This window comes from Globicephala melas, chromosome 16 (assembly GCF_963455315.2).
Source record: "Globicephala melas chromosome 16, mGloMel1.2, whole genome shotgun sequence".
Classification (NCBI taxonomy): Eukaryota; Metazoa; Chordata; class Mammalia; order Artiodactyla; family Delphinidae; genus Globicephala; species Globicephala melas.
Window position 1 is genome coordinate 72,722,823 of NC_083329.1, and position 23,212 is coordinate 72,746,034.

At 39.7% G+C, this 23,212-nt stretch overlaps 1 protein-coding gene and 1 long non-coding RNA gene across 7 annotated transcripts in view; one reads left to right on the forward strand and one right to left on the reverse strand.

The window, feature by feature from the left end:
• The window catches only part of LOC132593625 (uncharacterized), a 475,128-nt gene that overhangs the window by 384,173 nt on the left and 67,743 nt on the right, over nt 1-23,212 (forward strand). For 5 of the 6 annotated variants that reach the window (XR_009559337.1, XR_009559340.1, XR_009559339.1 and 2 more), the window contains exons 4-6: nt 122-341; nt 10,700-10,773; nt 13,664-13,745. This is a non-coding gene — a long non-coding RNA (uncharacterized lncRNA). Of the gene's footprint in view, nt 1-121; nt 342-10,699; nt 10,774-13,663; nt 13,746-18,791; nt 21,180-23,212 lie in introns of those variants that run through there. The other variant, XR_009559338.1, reaches the window with a different exon arrangement.
• The window catches only part of BICC1 (BicC family RNA binding protein 1), a 295,894-nt gene continuing 272,947 nt past the window's right edge, over nt 266-23,212 (reverse strand). The window contains exons 16-22 of the mRNA XM_060286347.1: nt 20,097-20,136; nt 19,568-19,722; nt 13,549-13,705; nt 9,194-9,354; nt 6,383-6,482; nt 3,334-3,412; nt 266-390 (exon numbers count right to left, since the gene is read on the reverse strand). Of these exons, the coding sequence (XP_060142330.1) occupies nt 3,357-3,412; nt 6,383-6,482; nt 9,194-9,354; nt 13,549-13,705; nt 19,568-19,722; nt 20,097-20,136 (669 nt within the window). The 3' untranslated portion in view covers nt 266-390; nt 3,334-3,356. The remainder of the gene's footprint in view (nt 391-3,333; nt 3,413-6,382; nt 6,483-9,193; nt 9,355-13,548; nt 13,706-19,567; nt 19,723-20,096; nt 20,137-23,212) is intronic.

Genomic DNA, 23,212 nt, shown 5'->3' on the forward strand with positions numbered 1-23,212 from the left:
AATAAAGCCCTACCCTCATATTGCAAATTCTGTCCAATTGCCGTTAGGAAAAAAAAAAAGTAATCCTCATGTGGCATTCTGTATGATGACATAAGAACATCATCATCTCTCTCTTCGGCAGAAAGTTCAGGTGCGAATAAGATGCTTTGGTCCTGATACCAGACACCCGAGTGCTGAGGACGGTGTGCAGTGAAGGCTGTTCACAGATCTCCTGCGTCTGACTTGACAGAGTTGGCGGGCGTGTGCCTGGACGGTACTGCTACCAGCGGCCACTGACACTAGCAATGTCTGAGTGATACTGACGGGGTAGCCTCCCACTCGCTCCGCCTTCCAGGAAAGAGGTGCGTGTATTTGGCGGTTCAAAGAGCTTTCTTCGGTTTTTATTTAGTTCTACAGAGAGAGAGAGAGAGAGAATCAGCACGTGGCAGTAGAGCTCAGCTCAGAAAATGGTGATGTGGTAGGTTCTGGGGGGAAAGTCAAGTAGGTAGCAAAAGGAAAACCTTTAAGTTGACCGTCAAGACATTTTTGAAATGCTAGAAAGTCTGATATGAAAGGTAGCCATTTGTAGCTGAGAGAACCAAGGACAGCGAATCATTTTTACTGCAGTTCGTAAAGTATCTGGGGACTATATCCTCAGAACACTCTCAAGTCCAAATATACAAAATAGTTTCACCGATCCTAAATGTCATTTCAGAGGCAAAGGGAGAGGCACCATCAAAGCTGGTGAAAGGCATATGAGAGGATGTATTACCAGTGATACAGAAAATTATTATAGCTCATTAAACTCATCCATGTCAAACACAGTGATCATTAAATTATTTAAGTCGACATGAAAAGAGGATCCCACTTCTAAACACCAGAATACTGGAAAAGCACACTGATGTGTTAATCCACAGCCCCGGGTACGAGGGAGACGCAAGAGGGAAGAGATACGGGGGTATACGTATATGTATAGGTGATTCACTTTGTTATAAAGCAGAAACTAACACAACATTGTAAAGCAATTATACTCCAGTAAAGATGATAAAAAAAAAAAATCCACAGCCCCGTGGCTCCACTGACTCATGATGACTACACTCCTTGAGTCAGAAAGGGTTATATGAAGAAGCATATCGCATCAGCAGGAGGTTTCTTTGAATAAAAAATCAACTTAGTAAACATAGCAACAGTTAAGGAAATTAATACAATTGAAAACAACCAATATGTGAATCCAAATTTTCAGGGAAAAACAAAGATCCTCAATTTTCATTTTAAACAAACCAGAGTACTGGTTGTTTAGTTTATGTCTTTTCCCAAGTAAAAATTATTAACCAGAAAGGTGAAAAATGGAAGCAGCCTACCTTGTTTATGACTGTGCAATACCCCATCCTCCCCTCCATACACACATTCTCAAATTCGCAAGTCAACTGATGTGATTATTACTAACGAACTCATACAAGCAAACAGAATTGTCAGACTCTAGAAAGCAGCGTTTCTGATAGCCACCAAATGCAAATATAGTTGACCTTCGAATAGCGCGGATTTGAACTGAGTGGGTCTACTTATACGTGGATATTTTTCAATAGTAAATACTACAGTATTACACAGTTGGTGGAATCTGCAGATGCAGAGGAACTGTGGATACAAAGGGTGACTATAAGTTACATGGGGGTTAACTCCTGTGTGGTTCAAGGGTCAACTGTAGCTTCCAACTTATTCAATCTCAAGTAGACAGAATGTATAGTTGATGTGTTTAAAGCTGTTGTCTTTTTCTCTGGGAGGGTAGTGAAGCAAGTGATTCAGCACCTTTCATTATCTGCATGGAACTCAGGACTTTTTCAACCATACACACACAGCCCCATTCTGAGCTCTGAGATTACACAGCAAGCTATGGCCTGCTACAGTAATGCTGAGGACGAGAACAGAGGCTCAGGCAGGTTGCAGTGGGTCGTAGGTGGCCAGGGACAGCCATATGGCCAGATGTACTCCTGTCTCCCAAGTGCTAGAAGCAGGATCAATACCCTTAACATTTTACCCCACTGCTTTCCAAAATGTAACTGTCTGCCCTATAGGGGTGACGCATTCTGTTCACATTTAAGTCTTAGGGGAGAAGAGAACCAACAGTAATTTATTAGAGCCTATTATACGACAAGCACTTTACATTCGTTGTGTCCTATTTAAGTCCTCCTTAAGGGGTAGATAATATTACCATCCTCCATTTTATAGATAAGGAACCTGAGTTTTAAAAACAGACGAAGTAACTTGCCCACATGCCTGTTAAGTAGATAAGGAACCTGAGTTTTAAAAATAGACAAAGTAACTTGCCCACATGCCTGTTAAGTAGATAAGGAACCTGAGTTTTAAAAATAGACGAAGTAACTTGCCCACATGCCTGTTAAGTAGATAAGGAACCTGAGTTTTAAAAATAGACGAAGTAACTTGCCCACATGCCTGTTAAGTGACAGAGTTGAAACCCTGCCTGCCTGATGCAAAGGTCTATGCTATGGGCTTCAGTGGTCCATCCATTGGGCGGAGATCAACCGAGGTATCAGGAATACAAATTTGAGAAATTGGTAGTTTCAGGTATGTAGATAACAGAGCTTTCCTTAATATTTTATATGGATATCAAATTTACTTTTTAAATAGATAAAGCTTAGAAACTCTGAAGAAGCAAGGAAGATATTACAAGCAAAAGACACATGCAGGCATGCGTATAGATGGCTATTGTTTCAAGTTCCTGAAGAAACGCAGTAGCAATGACATTCCTATCACATGTATCTTGTTTAAAAAACAAACAAACACATAAAATTCAGAGATCAAGACAGAATTGAATATATTTAAAGGCAAATTTATAGGAGAGTTGAGAATAAATGAATCCCCTTAAACACAGCCTGGGAAAGTTTTATCACCTTCAAATGAGGAGAATTTCTTTGGCCTCCGTTTTCTCATGGGGAAATAACCCATGAATCAGGAGGACATTCCCACACTACAGAGAAGGAGAAGAAAGGAGTAAGTCAAACACCGTTCTCCATGAGCACATGAAAACAGTGGGGCCACTGAAGACAAAAATTTTTGACATACATTGAAAACTTCATTCTGAAAAGTCACATGAGCTAGATTTTTGAGAGGACAAATGATCATGAAGAAATTCAGCCACTCCCTAAAGATGTAATTTCTAAGAGTACATATATAGAGATATTCCAAGTGTGAAGCACAGAGATAAGTCTTTAAGATTATCAAGGATCAAGTCCTACTGAAGAGACTTTAGTTCTTGTTGTTTTTTAAATTAGAAAGCAAACTCCCTCTTCTGATTTTTTTCAGTAAGCCTAAGGGATAGTTTGAGAAAATACCAACCTTTTTCTTTGAAATTCCAAGGTTCACACAATCCTGGCAGCTCTCAGGATCTTGTTGCGGATCTGAACAGAGTCACAAACTAAAAGAATAGGTCAGGAAATGTTAGATCTGCCTGAGGCTGTGGCGGAAAGCCTGTCAACAGGATGCTAAACTTCCTTTCACTGAGTCCCTGTACATTTAGTTAACCAATCACTAAAATACTCAGAAATCCATGAATTTTCAAAAAATCGTGGATTTGAAAAAAAGATGAAATTTTTTCTCTGGTTCATTCCTATCAGAGATAAATCTCATCTCCTCCTATAACATTAAAATAAATGTCTTCTGGCCCAAGATTAAAAGCAAACCAAAACCTTATACTGAAAGAACAACTCCGATTTTCAGTTAAAAATCTACAAAATTTTAAAAAGTAGTTTGAGCAAACTCTGTATCTAACCAAACTATGTAACCACAAGACAAACCTAAGTCAAGGCTGACCTGATATCCTGCCTCTACCTGGAAATGAAGTATTCTGAGACTTTAAATGAATGTCTTTGTTATCAGAGGAATTGAACTGGAAAAAGAAGCTTTTTGATGAAGGGTTTCTCAATAAAAACTTATTCCTTGCAGAGAAAATGATTTACCAAGTTCAAACAAATGCACTTCAACAAAGTAAGGCAAAATCATCCTTAAATAATCAAATACTTCCCACTGTACAGAGCATTCATAAGGCATCTTATTCAAAGTCTCTAATTCCCTTTAAAAGCAAGAGGACCTGTGAACCTCACTGAGAGAGGCAGCCTATAGAAATAGGATATAACCTCAAAAGAACACATTGAAGATGATGATTAGAGAAAACATTCTTTTAAACGAGGACTCAAAACCCCTCCCGTTTTTGCACTCTACTCTCCAAAACCCACCTAGAATATATCACCAATGTATCCCAGAGTAAAAGTACTGAAGATCCACTTGGAATCTATGAAAATATTTAGAGATATCTGCTTGTTGCTGGAAGCTTTAGAGAGTTTGGAATTGGGTTGGTACACAAAGAAAAGACTTAATTTTCATTGTACTGTCACGGATATTCCACAAATCTCTAGTGAAAGATTATGGAGTTCTGAAACATACACTTCTGTGGTATAAGTGTGCGGCCCCATAGACATATTTTAACAGTATAGACATGGTGATTGAGTTAATAAAATTTCAAGTAGTATATCAATTCCATTTTCAAATTAATAAAATAATGTAAAAATATATAAAGTTAATTTGGATCCAGAAGTAACCCTCTGAGACTGAGCTTTAGGGTAAAGAAGTTGAAAACATCCTATTGCCACAGATAGTAAAAAAAAAAAAAAAAAAAAAAAGAACAATAATAATACATATCATTAAAACTGTAGGTTATTTTCACTGTGCCTGATGATATACCACATGGAAGGACAGATTTTAGAAATGGAAGGTGACCTTACACAATCATCTACTCCAATCCACCTTCACAGTTAAGAAACCACAACCAAAAGAGGTTTGCAAACTCACCCAAGGGTACATGACTTGGAGAGGCAAATCTCAGATCTCCTTATGTGAATATAGCGTTCTTTCCACTATAACCAAGCTGATCTGATGAGTGAACAGGAAGCAGTGGCTGCCCTGTGGAGCACCATCAATGCAGCCGCTTGGGTATATAGGGTGGAGGAAGACTTCACAAACTGATGTGTGCAGGACTCTATCCATACAGAAGCCTAACGGGCTGCTCAATGGCTGAATCTCTGCACCTATTTCAAGGCTACTATTTCAAGGCTTATATCTGCTTCAGATATATACGATTTCCTGTGGGGAGGTGGGCGGCGCTGATCAGCTGCTATAAAATAATGCAAGCGCAATCTGCTGCTGAAAGAAAACGGAAAACCACCGAGGCTTTTAGTTTGATGGTTCAATTAGCGAATGCTGTTTAGAAAGGGCTTTCACCGGTTGGATGCCACTGCTGGCCGCATAAAAGCATAGCCTACATATTCAGTGTTTTGAAAAGCAACGTCATTTTCTCACCACACCTGACGTTTGGCTCTGTCTTTCTGAGAGACTGGCACACATATAAAACTGGCATTCATGAACTTGATCAGAAAGACTTCAAAAAGTAACCTCATTTTTCTGCCCCCCAGATTCCTTCCTCATATCTAAACACCTTTTTGAGGTACATTGTTATGTATTTGCCAACTCATCATCTGCCCATTCCTTCCACGTGGGAGGTACCTAGTAAATATGTATAGAGCATTTTCTTAGAACATGCAAAAGATGCACAAAGGCGGTGGTCTGGGAGGCAGACCTTCAGACTTTCCTTCATTCTGTGACTACTTTTACGATACTACCCTCTTCTGTGACTCACAAATTCTATTAAAACTTGGGGTAGGGCTTCCCTGGTGGCGCAGTGGTTGAGAGGCCGCCTGCCGATGCAGGGGACACAGGTTCGTGCCCCAGTCCGGGAAGATTCCACATGCCGCGGAGCGGCTGGGCCCATGAGCCATGGCCGCTGAGCCTGCGCGTCCGGAGCCTGTGCTCCGCAACGGGAGAGGCCACAACGGTGAGAGGCCCGCGTACCGCCAAAAAAAAAAAAAAAAAACTTGGGGTAAAGTTAAAAAGCATTAAGACAAGAAATACCAATTCTCTTTTTCTCTGGTGCAATGATCTCAGCTGCTATGCAGGAACACATGCATTTAAAGCGTGACAGCCAGTCCAGAATAATTATTAATGAACGCAATGATCATTGCTTAATACAACCGCACAATGGAGAATTAAACTGCTCCCTCATCCCCACGTTCTGCAAAGGGCAGTTTTGGTTAGATCTTTCCAAAGAGATCTGTTTTAAGGAAAGACGCTGTCAAAGCAGGTTTTCAGGCAATGCCTTGACAAAGCAGTGGGCGTGTTCTTGTCACACTGTTAGTGGGAAACACTCTGAAACCACAACCCCAAAGCTGCCAGGTAGTAAGCAAGGGGTTGATGGGCAGAACCAGCCCCACTGGCTGGAGACCAACGACAGAGGTTCTTCAGACTTTAAAATATGAACAAGAACATTTCTATTCACCTGAGATTGCAAGCAGCATTTTCCTCCTGGCACCGAAAGTTGTAATTCCCAGCTCCTTCAGATCCTGATCTGTGAGAGTGAGGAACGTCTGAAGATCGATCTGTGGGTGAACAAGTCATCTATAATCAATATATTAAGTATCTTTCTTCTTCAGCATAAATTCTACTCATTGCTATGCTTATTTTATTTATTAATTACGCTCTGCCTACTTTCAAAAAAGAATGGTGAGGACAATACAAACCTAAGGGACAAGAGTTAAGTAATAAAGGTGGTAAAATGAAAGTGATGATTCTAGCAGAAGACTTAATCTAAGCCAGTGATTTACTGCCATGGAGATATAAACTTAGGCATCCTAAGGTCTTAGCATCCTGGCAGCCAGGGCAAAAAGGGAAACAGAAATTGCACAGTTTTGTGATCTGATGAAAGGAAGAATACATACTTGTCCAGAAGAGAGAAAATAATTCTTAGTTTTAGATTCTGACTTGGTTAAGTATATCTCCATAAAAAGAGACTGAATAATAAAATACCATAAAGGGTATCTTCCATTGTGTTCTACATAAAAATGATAGCAGAATTCACAGTCTACCTCAGACCCATGACTCACTTTGCTTAACCCAGCAGACTATCTCTGAAAGTGGCATACATGAAGTATTTCTAGCAACAGTATAAATGTACTTCCTGGCAACAATGTGTGAGGGGAAGTAGCCCAAGAATCCCACCGTTCCTTGTGAAGACTGTGTGAGGAACAGAAAGGCAATGGGCTCTGAAGCCAGAGAGACTTGGGTTCAGGTTCTGACTCTGCCATTACTAGTTGTGGGCACTGAGAGTTGACAATCCTATATACCTCACAGGGTTGTTTTGGGCCTCAAATATGATCTTAGATATAATGCAATGTGCCCACCAAAGGGGTAAGATAGTTGGCAGCTACAGTTAGTAATAATGAATACAGACATATCATCTGTGAAAGTTGCTAAATAAATTTCATCCTGGTTACAATATATTAAATCTCACAAGGTTACTTAATGGGGGATTCTTGTTAAGTCATATCTGTATATGAGAAAATATCCTACATAAAGGGAATAGTACCAAATTTCAACAAACCTGAAAACAGTAAAATATACTTTTTATTCAAATTATATAGAAATTAATTTGAAATTTTCTGTTTTGATTTTGAAGGTTACATCCAGATCTTGAAAAACCTTTTCATTTACCATTTATCACAAATCTAGAGCTATGTTTTTTAGAAATTCTGTCCAGTGGAGACTATTTCAGGGATCCTCAAACTCTTTTTAAAGGGCCAGAGAATAACTATTTTAGGGTTAGTGGGCATCCTGTCTCTGTTGCAACTACTCAACTCTGCTGGTTTAGCTTGAAAGCAGCCACAGGCAATATGAGGCAATTGAGTTAGTGTGGCTGTGTTCCAAGGAAACTTTATTTACAAAATTAGGCAGCAGGTCTGCAGGCTGCAGTTCACTGACCCCTGCTCCAGTTAATATTAGATGAAGCCAGTCTGACTTTATATTATCACGTCGTCTTCCTTTTTGAAGTAACTAGATAAGAAGTACCCATAATAAATTTCTATGCTTCTTCAAATAGGAAATAGAGATTTAAAGCAAACCCAGAATATCACTGAATAACATCTAGTCACTTACTTCTAAAACCTTCTGTGCAAGAGCAAGTTAAAATACCTCAGCCCTGAGCTTCTCAATCAGCCACCTGCATCTAACCAGGAAGACTAAATAAGTAAATGCAGTTCTTTAATGCACTGATGATGAACGTGTTATTCAACTTAGAAAATCCTTGGTTACATGAACACTAATTTAGGTTTAGGGAAGAGAAAACAAAATCATTGTCCTAAAGTCCAAAATACACATGATAACATTTTTCTTGGTGTTAAAGAACAAATAAGTTCAGCAATTAAACTTAAGTTATGGGCAATACATTAGATTTATGATATAAAGTGCCTTATAATAAAAATCTTAGATTATTTACTGATTGATTCATGCCAGGGAATTACTGGCATGTAATCTAACATGAAATGAAGCCCATGAACTAGCATGAACTAGCATGAAACTTGGACCATGTCAGGACTTGAAAAGCAGATACATTTAGAGAACTATTCTAACTTTCTGTTGCCTTGAGTTAGCTGTGCCCTGGTAATATGACAACACAATTAGAAAGAACCACACTTAGGGGCTCTCTTCTTTATGCCAGTGCGTCACAGCCACAGCTGATCAGTCTGGCCAAAATCCACGGTAGAGATGTTTCAGAAGACATCTTAGTTCTGCCTCAGTTCAGGCAAAACCCAAACAGTAAATTAATGAATAAGTTAACATGTATGAAAAGTGCATTATCTTCTGTGAGAACTTCAGTAACATGATTAGGATGGTGTCACAAACAACCATAGTTATTTATCTCAGACGCTGTTATTTACTTTTGAGTGCCACAAATAAAAATAAGAACAGATGAAAGAGTAAAATCTGATTAAATATAGAGTTATTGCTGACCTTAGGGAATTTGTGAATCAAAAGTTCCTATAAATCAAGACACTCATTAGGTCTTTTAGCTAAAACTGATGAAGGTGTTTTTGCAAACACAGCTTCCTACATTTCTGCGATCCTGTGTTTACCAGTTGCACTAAATAAGAAATAAGATGGCGACAATTTCCTTGGAAGCAAAAATAAGCTATGAGACTTGAATAAATGCTCAGCGAAAACACAGTCATAGATAAATGAGTGATTTCATTCTAGAAGTCATCACACACACAACCAAAACAAAGATGCCTGGGAAGATAAATAAATAACCACCGACCTCTTGTTGCTGGAAGACGTCTGTGTATTTGCCCAGGCCCAGTTTGCTGAAGAGCTCAGGGAGGTCAGAGCCTTTGAAAGAGCTGTTCAGGTTACAGCCATTGCTTCCTGTCAGCGAGGAAATGCAGTCCATGTAATTGCTACTGCTGAGATAGTGCTCCGCTGAAAGGCAGAGGAAAGACAGGCCTGAAGTGTAAATGCCCAGGGAGAGCATGGTTTAATTAAAAGTTTTAATCACTCAAATAGTTCAGATTCAGTGTTTTGGGCTGAACAGACCAGTAACTGCAGAAACGCAGCAGTCCTTTACTGAAACACTGGCTTTTCATTAAGGAAATGCTGGTTATGGCTTTCAGGGAGGCTCTCCCCATTTAAAAGGTTACACTTGGGAGGGAGCAATTCGGCAACAGGGCCTCCGTAGTTAATAATCATTAAGCATATTCTCCCTGAGCATTCAGGAACATTGGCTCTTCACAACTGATTTGATGTTAATTAAACGAGGAAGTGGAAGCAGGACCCCTAGGACACAATAAAGGTAAGGAAAGTTACAGGCTCCTGTTAGATGCAGGCTGGCCCTCTGTATCCACACTTGTGCTTTTCTGTGGTCAAATAAATACTATGATATTATCACATATAAATCTCATTTCCCTCAAACATAATTGGGCAGTGAGTTCATGAAATAGAGAGTTTCCAAAATTAAGAGTAACATATGAATGAAAAGAATGATGCTGGAGTTCCTGGATTTAACTTACAACAAAAACAAATCCATCTGGGGGAAATTCTAAGACAGCCATGCCGAGCTTTGCCTTGGCTCTGCTACTGATCTGGTGGGCAAAGATTTCTCCATGTTGTCTTTGGTTCTCAGACCCAAGGACATGCAAAGCTGGGTGACAGACTAGTGAGCCACACCAAGTACCTGACCAAATTTTCAAACACTCTTCAGGAGCTGCTTTGGAGAATCTAGCAGAGTCATGCAGCCATTCCTACCACCCTGACCAACAACTGACCCTCATCCATGTGGAAATTCTGTTCTCTTATACTAAAGGTGCAGCTTCAGGGGGGTTCCCAGATTGATGCGGGCAGAGGACACTCACCTAGGTATCAGATCCATCTAGTCTCCTCTGGGATCAGTGCATTCAGCAAATCTAAGAATTTTGTTCTGCATTGCACTGGGTGCCACTAAATCACTTTCTCCGGTTGTTTTCATCTCCCAATTGAGAAATCCTACATATGTTTCAACGGGAAGGAATTTCTTTTTTTTTCTTTTTTTTTGCGGTACGCGGGCCTCTCACTGTTGCGACCTCTCCCGTTGCGACACGCAGGCTCAGTGGCCATGGCTCACGGGCTCAGTTGCTCTGTGGCATGTGGGATCCTCCCGGACCGGGGCACGAACCCACGTCCCCAGCATCGGCAGGCGGACTCTCAACCACTGCACCACCAGGGAAGCCCAGAAGGAATTTCTTGATAAGGTTTCTCTTTCTTTTAAAAACAGGTATTTTATCTCTTGTAGGAAGAATGTGTAGCGAAAAGGACCCAGGACCAAGCCCTGATGCGCTGAGCCCTGGAACACTCCACCAATTGAAGGTAAGGCCCCAGAGTCACCAAAAAAGATTGAGGAGGAATGACCAGTGAGGTACCGGTTTGAGGGTGACACAAAGCAGAGTATGATGAGCACACTGGAGTGACCACTGGACTTGACAACACGGAGGTTACTGTCAGGCTGACCACATAATTTACTGTCCGAATGCTAAATTTACTTTCTTCGAGGCAAAAAAAAAAAAAGAGGGAGTTACTGAGGAATTACAGTGGAACAACTGGTGAAACAGGGATACCCAGAGAAAACCTAGACATTGGTGACCTTGACATGGGTGACCTTGACATGGGTGTCAAGCAAACTTTTCTAAAGCTTTGTTGTTTAGTACACTAGCCATTGGCAACATGTGGTTATTGAGCACCTAGAATGTGCTAGTGTGGATTAAAAATGCACTCTAAGTGTGAAATGCCACACACCGTATTTAAAGACAGTACAAAGACAGGGTAAAATATCTTTACATTGATTACTTGTTTAAATGATGATAATTTATATACGTTGAGTTAAGCAAAGAGATCAGCAAAAAGTGAAAAAATATTTTAAAATATTCTCAGTGATAAATATTTATTATGGTACACAACTTTTTTTTACATTTCTTCTCATCTTAACTACTTATAGTATCCATATTCTCTTTTAACTCCCTAGGCTCTTAAAACATCGGACAAAGGCCAAGGAACAGTGCTTTTTTAATCAATCTTTTTTAATTAATGAATCCCCTATCTTAACCCTAATCCTGAATTTCAATGCAGCTAAGTCACACAGTCAATTTTAATCATCCAGGATCCAGTGCAGGGAAAGGGGATAAAGATAGAAGAAGAGAGGCGCAAAGCTAATTGATGCTGGAATATAAAACGGAGATCATTTCCACCCCGAGATGTGCACCTGGCACCAGCCTGCCTCTCAGCTCCATTGTCCTGTCAGCAGTAGAGGACCTAGCCCAGGACTAACAGGAAGACTCCAGGATACTACTGACAGTACGCCTGGGAATGAAAGAGTTGACCATGCTTTCTTATTTAGACTTGGCCGACCCCATGACTGGTCTTTTCAAATCTGATACTCTTGACAACATGGCCCACTTGATTGATGGTAACAACTGGCTGTTACTGTTTACTAGGCTCATTTAGATTGCCTTTCTCCAAGTATTCTTCAAATACTCCAGGGTATGTGTTTCAGGAGTCCAGATTCATCAAAAACCCTGAAATAAGGCATTAGGGGAATATCTTGTGATTACTGTGTCAGTTCTTGTCTGTTTACCTATTTATACAGACATGTGGGTGCTGTTACAGACACAGCCACTGGACTCGTGCTGCATCTTAATCATATTTGTTCAAAGCCTATGCTTTAAACGTTTTTTTCCCTGATACTTTCAGTTAGCTACATCTTGTCATCTTGAAAAATCTTGCTGTTCACCGTTGGTAGCCAAAGGTGACTGGGCAGACTTCTATTGTCTAAGATACTAATTTGATCACATTCTGCTCAACTCCTTTACATCCCTGCCTTTTCCACATCATTCTGATGTTTGTGTGTGCATGACTCATTCGTATATTCATTCCACAAACACTTACCAAGCACCTGCTAGGTGTCAGACACTGTTAGACATCTGAGAAGAAATAATAAGTTAAGAAAGAAGGCACAGCCTCCTGTTAGTGGGATTGTAAATTGATGAAGACGCTATGGGAAACAGTATGGAGATTCCTCAAAAAATTAAAAATAGAATTGCCATATCCAGCAATTTCACTTCTATTTACCCAAAGAAAACAAAACACTAATTCAAAAGGATATATGCACCCTATGTCCACTGCAGCATTATTTGCAACAGTCAAGATATGAATGCAACCTAAGTGTCCATCAACAGATGAACGGATAAAGAAAAGGTGGTGTGTGTGTGTGTGTATATATATATATACACACACACACACACACACACACACACACAATGGAATATTAGTCATAAAAGAAAATGAAATCTTGCCATGTGCGACAACTTGGAGGGATCTAGAGGGTATTTTGGTAAGTGAAGTAAGTCAGAAAGAGAAAGGCAAATGCTGTATGATCTCACTCATATGTGGAATCCAAAGACAAAAACAAAACAAAGTGAAAACAGACTCACAGATACAGAGAACAAAGGGTGGTTGCCAGAGGGGAAGTGGGGGTGGGAGTGAGATGAAGGGGATTAAGAGGTGCAAACCTCCTTAGTTATAAAATAAATAAGCTACAGGAGTGACACACACAGCGTAAGGAATATGGTCAGTAATATTGTAATACCTGTACAGAAACAAACAGTTACTAGACTTATCGTGGCGATCATTTCATAATGCCTGCAAACGTAAAATCACTAGGCAGTACACCTGAAACTAACATGATATTGTACACCAACTGTATTTCAATTAAGAAAAAAGGAAGAAGGCACAGCCTAAAAGAATGCTCGGCACATGGGCACTTAAATAAGTGTTTATTGCATGAATGTAGTCCCTGACCTGTGGAGCTCAAATTCTACAGGAAAAGACAGTTATGTAAGTAAGTAATTGTACTTCAGTACGACAAATGCTAAAATGAAAGCATATACAAAATGCAGTGAAAGCAGAGAACGATGTGCCCTGCTTCACTGGAAAAAAACAGGGAAGGCTTCTCAGAAGAGGTGGCCTGTGAGTAATCCAAAACACTTGAAGGCCTAGAGTCCGGAGTTGATACTCGAACATTACCCTAAACCAGCTAAACAAATTCCAAGCTGATGACATCGAAAAGTATGATGAAAAGTCAAAGCTCACTTGATTTGTTCTGTTTACGCTTGGGGCTGCCAATAGAAGCTGCAAATTCACTATGACTTGCGGGTCCTATTCCATTTCGGTCTCTCCAGTTATCAGATTCGCTTCCACTTCCCAGGTGTTCACGACTGTTGGACCTCGAGAGGGACATTGATGAACCCTGAAAACAATCAAAGCCAGATAAGGAAATGTTTAATAAGGTAGGTTTCCCGGGGTGGGAGGAGAAAAGAATACACATTAGACCACTTATCATTTATTTCGATTGCTGGCCAATGCAGTTACCCACGAATGCTGATTCTCAAGAAGAGGCTATGGGACCTGTCTATAGTCTTTGTCTTCCAGCTACCAAGGACACTTAGAAATACACAGTGAAGTGTTTTTCCTTCATTATGAGGGAGCTGATGATGAGGGCGCCCAGAGGAGTTCTGAGAGCCCCCAGTATAAAGATTCATTCCTGTAAGATTTAGAGGATTCCTATTTTGGGGAACAAGGCAAATCCTCCATCTGGTATAGCAGAGATTCTCTGCCTTGTATCACACAGGACCAGTAGGGAAGCGGGGCAGCTACACCCAATGCTTTGACAGGAATCGAGCTCCCAGGCTCACAAGAGTGGAAGGGTGGAGAGGAATCTGGCATTATGTCCTGTGTTAACTCTCATTCAAATAAGTGCATGATCTCTCCAACAAATTACAAGTACCTGGAAATTTTAACTTTTTTAATTCCCCCAAATCAAAATAAAAATAGTAATTTAAAAGATATCACAGTTTGCACTGAACTTGCATTTACTCATTCTTTATTCATTTATTTAATCACTGTATTACAGGTACCATACTTTGTACTATATCTACAGTATTAAAGTTAAGATTCTCTGGTTCTAAAAGTTTTATGTTTACTGGGTAATTCCAAGAGAATCATTTACTCTTCAGGTCACTAAACTCACTTAATTCAATCCCGCAGCAGCATAACCACAGCTGACCGTACGGGGCTGTAATGCTTCTTTCTTCAGGGCAGCGTAACACCACTCTGGAGGCTTTCTACCTACCTCACTGTAGCCATTGTAGGATCTTCCTCCCCTTTTCTACTCCAAATGTCAGATTACCCTGGGACTTGGTCCCCGCATTCCTATCATCTCGCTCTACACTTTCTCCTTGAGTAATCAGTAATCGCAACCTCTGTCAAGGCTTAACAACAGCCATGACTCAAATTTTTACCTCTGGGTTTGAATTCCCTACTGAAATTCAGCATCACAGAGCTGCCAATCTGACACCTCCATTTTACTGTCTCACAGGTATTTTAAACTTAGAGTGCTTGAAATCGTATTGTTGATGACCATCTCCCCAGCTGCACCCAAACCCGCCCCTCTCCCAGAATTCCTAAATCTCAGTGGCGACCATCCATCCAGTTGCTCAAGCCAAACTTCAGAGAGTCATATTCGTTCCTCCTCCCCTCACTACATCCAATCTATCAGTTACTTTTATCAATGTCATATCTAAACATACCCCAAATCTACCTACTTTTCTCCATCTCCACGACTGTCAACAATAGCCTCCTTAATGGACATTTTGATTCTATCTTGCCTCCCACCCCAATAATCCATTTTCCATGAAGCAACTAGGTGTTTTTTTTTAAATGCAAACTAGAACAAAATCATGCCTCTCATGAGTATAAAGTCTTTCCATGCTTTTCTAGTACTTTACCATGGGCTGCGGTGCTCCGTAACTGAGTCTCTGCCTCCCTCTCCAACCTTATCTTCAGTGTTCCACCACCCCACCCACCTTCTGCTCCATGAACTTACCAGTCTGTTCTGGCTTCAAGATGATAATGCCAGCTACTTCCCCGGCCTAATACTCTTTTCCTAGCTCTTCACGAGGCTGGCCCTTTCTTGCCATCTAGGTCTTACCTTAAACATCATTTGCTCATTAAAGCCAGCGAAGACTACCCAATATAAAGCAGCCTCTGTTTCACATTTATCAGGGACTTTTATTCCTTAATGCCTTCTTGTTAACTTGTTACATGTTTCTTTCTACCCACCAAAAAGAAAGCTCTGTCCATGAAAGGAAGAATCTATATTCAAGCATTGTATCTCTAGTGTCTAGAATTGTGTCTGAAACACAGAAGGTCCTTAATAATAAATATTTGCAGAATACTGGATCTCACAGATACCTTTTCGAACATCTATGGGATCCCCTTTGCTGAACTGTGGGAAGGGGCATAGGGAAAGGAAGGCTCCTAAGACCAAATAAATGGCCTTTTTCAATTAAAACCATCTTTAACATTATACTTCAACCTATCCCATGAAGCAAGGGAAATAAGAACATGCTCAAAATTGGTAATTACCAGAAGCATTAATGAATTATTATGTAGTATTTCTATATATTTTAAAACTTCCGTATCTAAACTCTTTTTGAGTACAAAAAAACCACTCATCTGAGATCTAAGCTGATTTAATTCACACAGCTATATCAGACCTGGCTAAACGATGTTTTCTAAAAACATTAAGTAAAACATAATCTTTTGACATTTATTACTTCGTTATCTACTAACTAGAGTATCACGAAGAGCAGCTCACCTCCACTCTTATGTCTGTAAGACTTACAATAACCAGACAACCTCATTACTCTTAGTGCTGGGGAAATTAAAAACCATTTTTTGATTCCCAATGCAGGTTTTATTTGCTCCAGAGAATATGTAACCATTCCTAATGCCTTTAAGAGATGACTAGCAAAAAGAAAAGGAAAATCCCAAACCTTCTGTAGTTCTGTTGATGTGACAAAAATATTGCAGGTCAAGTAGCCTTTTGTTTGACCTTTGCTGTCCCAGTATATCATCAAGTGGATAGGGTCATACTTTTGAGTCTTGAAGAAAACAAAAATAAGCCTCAAGCTACCTAACTTCTTCTCTAAAGGAGCTCTTTGGAAAAGGCTAATTTCTCAAAAATGCCTTAACACTGGAAACAACTGCTCAAATCTGGCTTCTCAGAAATCTGAACAAGATGTTCAAAGCCTCGGTTTCTTGCCTTAAGCAAGCTTCCCAGCGCAGGAAACTCACGTGCCTTGATCCCAACACACCGAACAGCCCTCACCCATCAGGACCTACTGGCTAAGTGTGCTTCTCTAGAGCAGCATTCTACTTGTCTATTTGGTTTTGTTTTTCTTTGGAAAAGATTAAGGAAAAAGAGTGTTTCTAGCTACCCTCCAATTTAAAAATAGTGCTACAAGCAGAGATGTGGTCAATCTTTTAATAAAAATTGTTTAAGTTCTCTTCACTTTTCCCCAGGTCCTTCTCAACCCAACCCTGTCCCTGTGTTCTAACCCAAAGAAACAATCTTCACTAATTGCCCAGTTTTTAATCCCTCTGAGCTATAACAGAATAAAGAGAAGGGCAGGCACCTGCAGATAGCAGCTGCTCCAGAATATCAGATCACGCTGTGTAAGGGCCCTTTCACCTCCTTTCAATGGCTTTCGGATGCATGAAGAAAAGTTCAAGTCCTACACACCTGGAAGAATCTAGAACCATTCCCTAAGAAAGCTTGGTTATATTTCATCATCAGCAGTGTTTAAAGGGACCGTGAATAAAAGCAGGTAACGTGGTGAATGCCCTTGCACTCATCTCGCTGGTTACATCCTCTCCCCTACCTTTCAATGTGAATGAGCTGTTAGACATTAGCCAGGAAGGTAGAACAGGCTAGCCCAAGAAAGCCAAAGCAAAGAAAAGCCACAGGAGGGGATTCAGCCACTGAGTCAGGACCCTGCACGTTCCTGCCCACAGAAAGTGGTCTACTTGTCCTTGGACAAGTGCCAGAGCAGAAGAGTCTTTCAGCTTCTGACGTGATTTCTGTGCCATCCCCCTCATGTTACGTCCCTGTAGAGCACTGTTTCCAGAAGGGAGGCTGCGTCAGAAACAGACTAGACTTTGGCTGAAAATGTGGATTACTGGTTCCTGCTGGCTCCCTCCCTGATGAGTGGAGATCCTGGGGGAAGAATTCGCATTTTTAAGCACCCCAAATGATTCCTATGTCTTTTAAGGTACGATAACATGGCTCTAGAGCATTTATATATTGCCTTGCTACGTACCCTCTTGAGTTAAACCATTAGGAAGAGGAGTATAAAGAAACTTCGTAAAATGAATTCAAGTCCTCTCTCTGACAAGTACTACCATGACCTCAAGTAAGACACTTAACTGATCTGGGCCCCTTTCCCTCACTGGGAGTTTCTAGGTATCAAATAAGCTTGTGGATGAAAGTGTACCATATAAACCCACAAAAAAATAAATGAGTGTGATCTGATAATTATTACTAGCACATTATGTGTTCATGTAACACTCTAAGGTATTCCTTTGGATATAAAACGCATATCTAGTTTGAATGTGCAGAAATACTTCCAGCAATAAGCATTCATATATGTACATGAACACATCTTTCATTGGGCTCTTGGTTTCCTTCGGGGTAAAGTTCTTCAGTGGAAATAACAGCAGCTGCTAAATATTGCTGAGAACTTCCTGCACACCACGCTGAGCACTGGATGCCCTCTCCCACATCATCCTGAAACAACTGCAAAGAGGAAATGGGCTCAGAGGTGTGAAGTCACTCATCAAAGCTGTACATGTGTCGGTGGTAGCTGTCAGGCCCCACAGCCCCTGCACCTGACAACTACGTTATTAGAATGATCATCATTTCAACCTGTCACACTACTGGTCTTTGAGAAGAGAAGTGAATTAGCATTTCTAAAGTGAAATATTTCATCTCTGGAACTACAGAAACACAATCAACCGCCTAACACTCCACTCCACCAAAGGTGAGGGTGAGCAGAATGGAAGCCTGCAGTATTCAATACATCAGTGGAAGCCTAAGAATTAGCACAGCAGTTTTAAGGTCTCTGCCAGTGAAAGGAGATGTTTATTTTCTCTCAAAGCTACAATGGCAGAAAGAGGGGTGTACCTCCTAGAGCCTCAAATTTTTCACAATGGTTCCTACATTCTAGCTGCTGACAGTAACTTCAATCTTTAAATACAGCCAGCTAGGTCGCTACTTTAAGTCTGACAATGAAATTCACAGGAGACTGTTCTTTTTAGTATTTCAATAGTATTTTCTTTTTCACTGACTCAGAGAGACAAAGGAAAAAATGTCATGTTTGCTTCTGCCTTTCATCAACATTCTAATTTATTACAAAGAAAACGGGTGGAGAAAAGAAGGTCAATCTACAAATGCTAGTTATTAGACTAACCCTTAACCACTATTTGTTTTTCAGCCTACAGTGTTCTGGTTGAACACTGTGATTCTTGGATTAATCATTTTCATCCACGTTTGAGTTTGCACAGCCTCACCCGTAGTGTGTGTGCACGTGCTCTAACTCCACCTCACTCGCAAAAGGCTTACAGCCAAAATCTGACACTCTCCAACTGAAAAGGCCTTGCCGAGTGAGTCGTACAGCCTAGCTGAGAAGCAAGGAACCCTGGATCTCTTCTCCACGTGGTGAGGATACCAGCTTCCCAGTCTCACTCTGAGCTACAGCCAACGTCGAGGAAGCATAACCTTTTGGAGCTCTCGTTTGTGATACTTCCTGCTGTGTTCCTGGCACATGTGAACACACTGAATTTTTAACTCATATCTGAGAACTTGTTTTTGTTGTTGGATACTTGCCTTTTCCTCCTATGGTGGGCTTGCGAGTGATACCCTTGGATAAAGGGATTCTTTATACATTTTTTATGGAATGTTACATCTGTCCTTTGCTTAATCTCAGCCCTGCTCTATCACTTATGACACTCTCCCCCTAACAAAAACAAGTTTATCCAAATTTACACCTCCTTCACAGCTGATCAACAACTGTGAGAGAAGACGCATAAAAGATCATAATATATTGGATTGTATCAATTTCATAGCAATACGTTTACAGGAATAGAAATGAAAACAAATCACCATTAATAGATTGTCCTTATATAAATAGAGAATGGGAGAGGAGAGAAGATTGTTCTCTTCTGCTGAGAGAACAGACAGGAAGAATAGGTAGGGCATGACTCTACAAACCTCAAAAGTGGTTGTCATTGTGGGCTTATAGGACACATGGTTGGCCCTTCTCAGCTCCTTGATAGTTTCAGCGGGCATGGATTTAGAAAACCCGAGGCCACTCCAGGTATTTGTGGGTGTTCTGACCTCCGTCACCACCGGTTTCTTTAACATAGCTTTGGAAAACAGAACATAAAACAAATGCTTGGTATTTTTAATGAATTTCTTAAATAAGATATTGATGAGTATTGTTTCTTTGATATATGTAAAGAAATTATCACTGAATATTATTTCTTAACACAAAAGGCCTTAAAATATCCTCATAAAACATTTTATACAAAGTAGTGGTAAACTTTAAAATGATACATTATTTTTAATTGATCTAATGCTAATCTACTCAACCTCAACAAAGTTTGTGCAACTTGAACGTAAACATTCTGGGATTCCTTTTATGAAGGTCCAATTTCTCAGTTCAACATCAACACTGAAAAACCTTTTATGTGTTTACTGAAAAAAAAATCAAAGTATAGATCATTAACGTGTCACATACCTTTGGTTGCTAATAACTTTTTCTGTTCATAGTCAAATGCCTGAAAAAAAAAAAAACAGAGAGAAAATATCTTTATTGTCAGTCTATCCAAATGTTATGCCAATACTTCATGAAAAGATTTTGACTACAGCCCATGAATCTGCCTGGGGCAAACGCTCAGCTCTGCACCAGAATGTGACAGTAATCCATGCAAGTCTGATAAACTGAAACATGTTTTCAAAACTAATTCATTGGGCTTCCCTGGTGGCGCAGTGGTTGAGAGGCCGCCTGCTGATACAGGGGACGCGGGTTCGTGCCCCGGTCCGGGAAGATCCCACATGCCGCAGAGCGGCTGGGCCCGTGAGCCACGGCCGCTGAGCCTGCGCGTCCAGAGCCTGTGCTCCGCAATGGGAGAGGCCACAACAGTGAGAGGCCCGTGTACTGCCAAAAAAAACAAACAAACAAAAAACCTAATTCATTATAATAATAAAGTACTACTCCCAACTTTAAGTCATGACAGTGACAAAAGTTAGAAATTTTCCTTCAAAAAGAAAAAAATTCCTATTTACTATGAAATATTTAACACACCAGGACCAATATATGCTAACGTATAGTGAATAACCTAATAACAGTTATGCTAAGTTTCAAAATAATGCATTATCAGAATGCTTAAGCAGTATAGTAAAATTAAACCTAAATAAAAATATAAACCTAAATTTAAAAAATAAAACTTAGTTATCTTTTATTGCACAGGACTAGGATGGCACCATTTATTCTTCCCATTCACATTGAATAAGTGACTATGACACAGTCGGATCTACATAGGGACCAAGGCAGGTCATTTTGAAGAAAGAAGTCCAGATATAGCTACATCTCAAATGCTAACCCAGGGTTCTCAACTCGCCAATTCAGGAACTGGCTTAGACTTGATTTAAGAATGTCTCTTGTAATAAACTGTAACGGAAAAGAATTTTTAAAAAAGTATATAGATATATACATATATGTATAACCAAAATCGCTTTGTTGTACAACTGAAACTAACACAATATTGTAAATCAACTATACTTCAATAAGTTAAAAAAAAAAAAAGAATGTCTCAAAGGCCTATCAGATAGGTCAAGAACCCACTGGCAAGAGCTCTTTGGACCTTCCTCCCAGGAGGACTATACCATCATATGTAGGGTGTCCATATAATTTATGGTCTGAAACAGGATACTTCTGAAAGTGAAATATACTACAAATGATTAGACCAAAATAATAAAAGTAAACAGGCTGACCTAGACCAACCAGAAGGAACATGGCAGTAAATTGGGAGAGTCAGATTTTTAGATAACACAGTTTGATAATGTTTTTGAAATCCTAGGTCTAAAATGATTCTGGGAGTTAAAATCAACTTGTAATGACTTCTAAGGGCAAGATGTGGGGAGATGCTAAAGTTACTTGTTCAGTAAATATTTATTGAGTGCCTTCTGGCTAAAGGGACTGTGCTGCACTTTGTGTAAGAACATTACAATGAATCAAAAATAATCTATAGCCTCAAATCATAGAGAGGCTTAGCAGGGGTGAGTAAGAAAAATAACCACAAAATAAATTAGAAAGTGAGATAAGTGTGAAGAAAGAGCTGGAGATATAGAAGTCCAAGAATGATCAGGAAACAGAGATCATCTTCAGCTATAAAGCAATCAGGGAAGTCTTCAAACTATTATCATTGATTTCCTGGTGATTTTAAGAGTCACTTCTTCACTAATGGCGTAAATACATCTATTTAAATTGAAACTCTATCACCAAGAACATTTACATCCATCCTAAAAGAAAGGAACATGAAAGTGGTTCACTATAGGTATATACCCGATGGAAAAGACGAGAATCACAAGATGGATGAAAACCATAAAGGGATCATAAAGGAATTTGATACTTCTTAGATGAGAGAACTTTAATTTATAATAACTGAAAATAAATCCGCCAGAGAAAATGTAATAAATGTCTTTTTTTCTAACTTTGCACTTTATAAAGGCTATGGCTTTTGTAAAAAACATTCATCTAAAAATTCTTGAAAATGTTCAAATGCAAAGGATTAGAAAAACAGACAAGCAGGATTGTACTGTAGTTTTCACTGGAATTACAGAAGTATGATTTAGTCCCATGAATTAATTTCTTTGACATATCTGTGACAACTTCTTTATTTCTACGATTTTGTGAAGTTTTTCCCTTTTTCGAAAGTGGGGGGAAGGGAGATGATAAATCTCTTACTACAAAGTAGGTAAGTCTACCCAGTAATTCAGACACTGAAATCAAATGTTTAGAGGCATCTCTAAAAGCACAAAATCCTTATCTTTCATATTGTGATCTATATGAAAATCAGATTTCTGAATTTCATGATCAATAGCCTATTTTGAGTAATTAGCCTAATACTTTGAAAATGGATATAGAGAAAATCCCTGCTGAGGAAATTGTTCAAAATAATCATAAAAATCTGTGAACCAACATAACCATCAATAATATTTAGCATCTCCTTTCAAAACACTAAAGCTTTACATTAGTTATTTTCATAACTAAGGAACACCAAATTTGTCTTCTCCATTTCACAGATAGAAGAATATTATATCTATTTATCCAAGAGTATGTCATGAGATAGTAAATGCTTAGAAATAACAGTTCTCATATTTATCTACATTTTTTTTAAACAGATGAAAAATGTATTTGCATAAGACACAGTGACATAGACCATGTCACTTCTAATATTATATTTTAAAGACTTCTTCTCAAACTAAATCCTGCATTTCATTTTTTTTTTTTTTTTTTGCGGTACATGGGCCTGTCACTGTTGTGGCCTCTCCCGTTGCGGAGCAGAGGCTCCGGACGCGCAGGCTCAGCGGCCATGGCTCACGGGCCCAGCCACGCCGCGGCATGTGGGATCTTCCCGGACCGGGGCACGAACCCGTGTCTCCTGCATCGGCAGGCGGACTCTCAACCACTGCGCCACCAGGGAAGCCCTGCAGTTCATTTTTAATGTTTATAACAAAACCAATTCCTAACTACTGCATATATATTTAAATTTAATTTCTGGTCTACTGCTAAAAGCTCACTGAATTCCCCATTCCCCAACCTAGGCAGCCTACATTTGGATGACTTGTCCA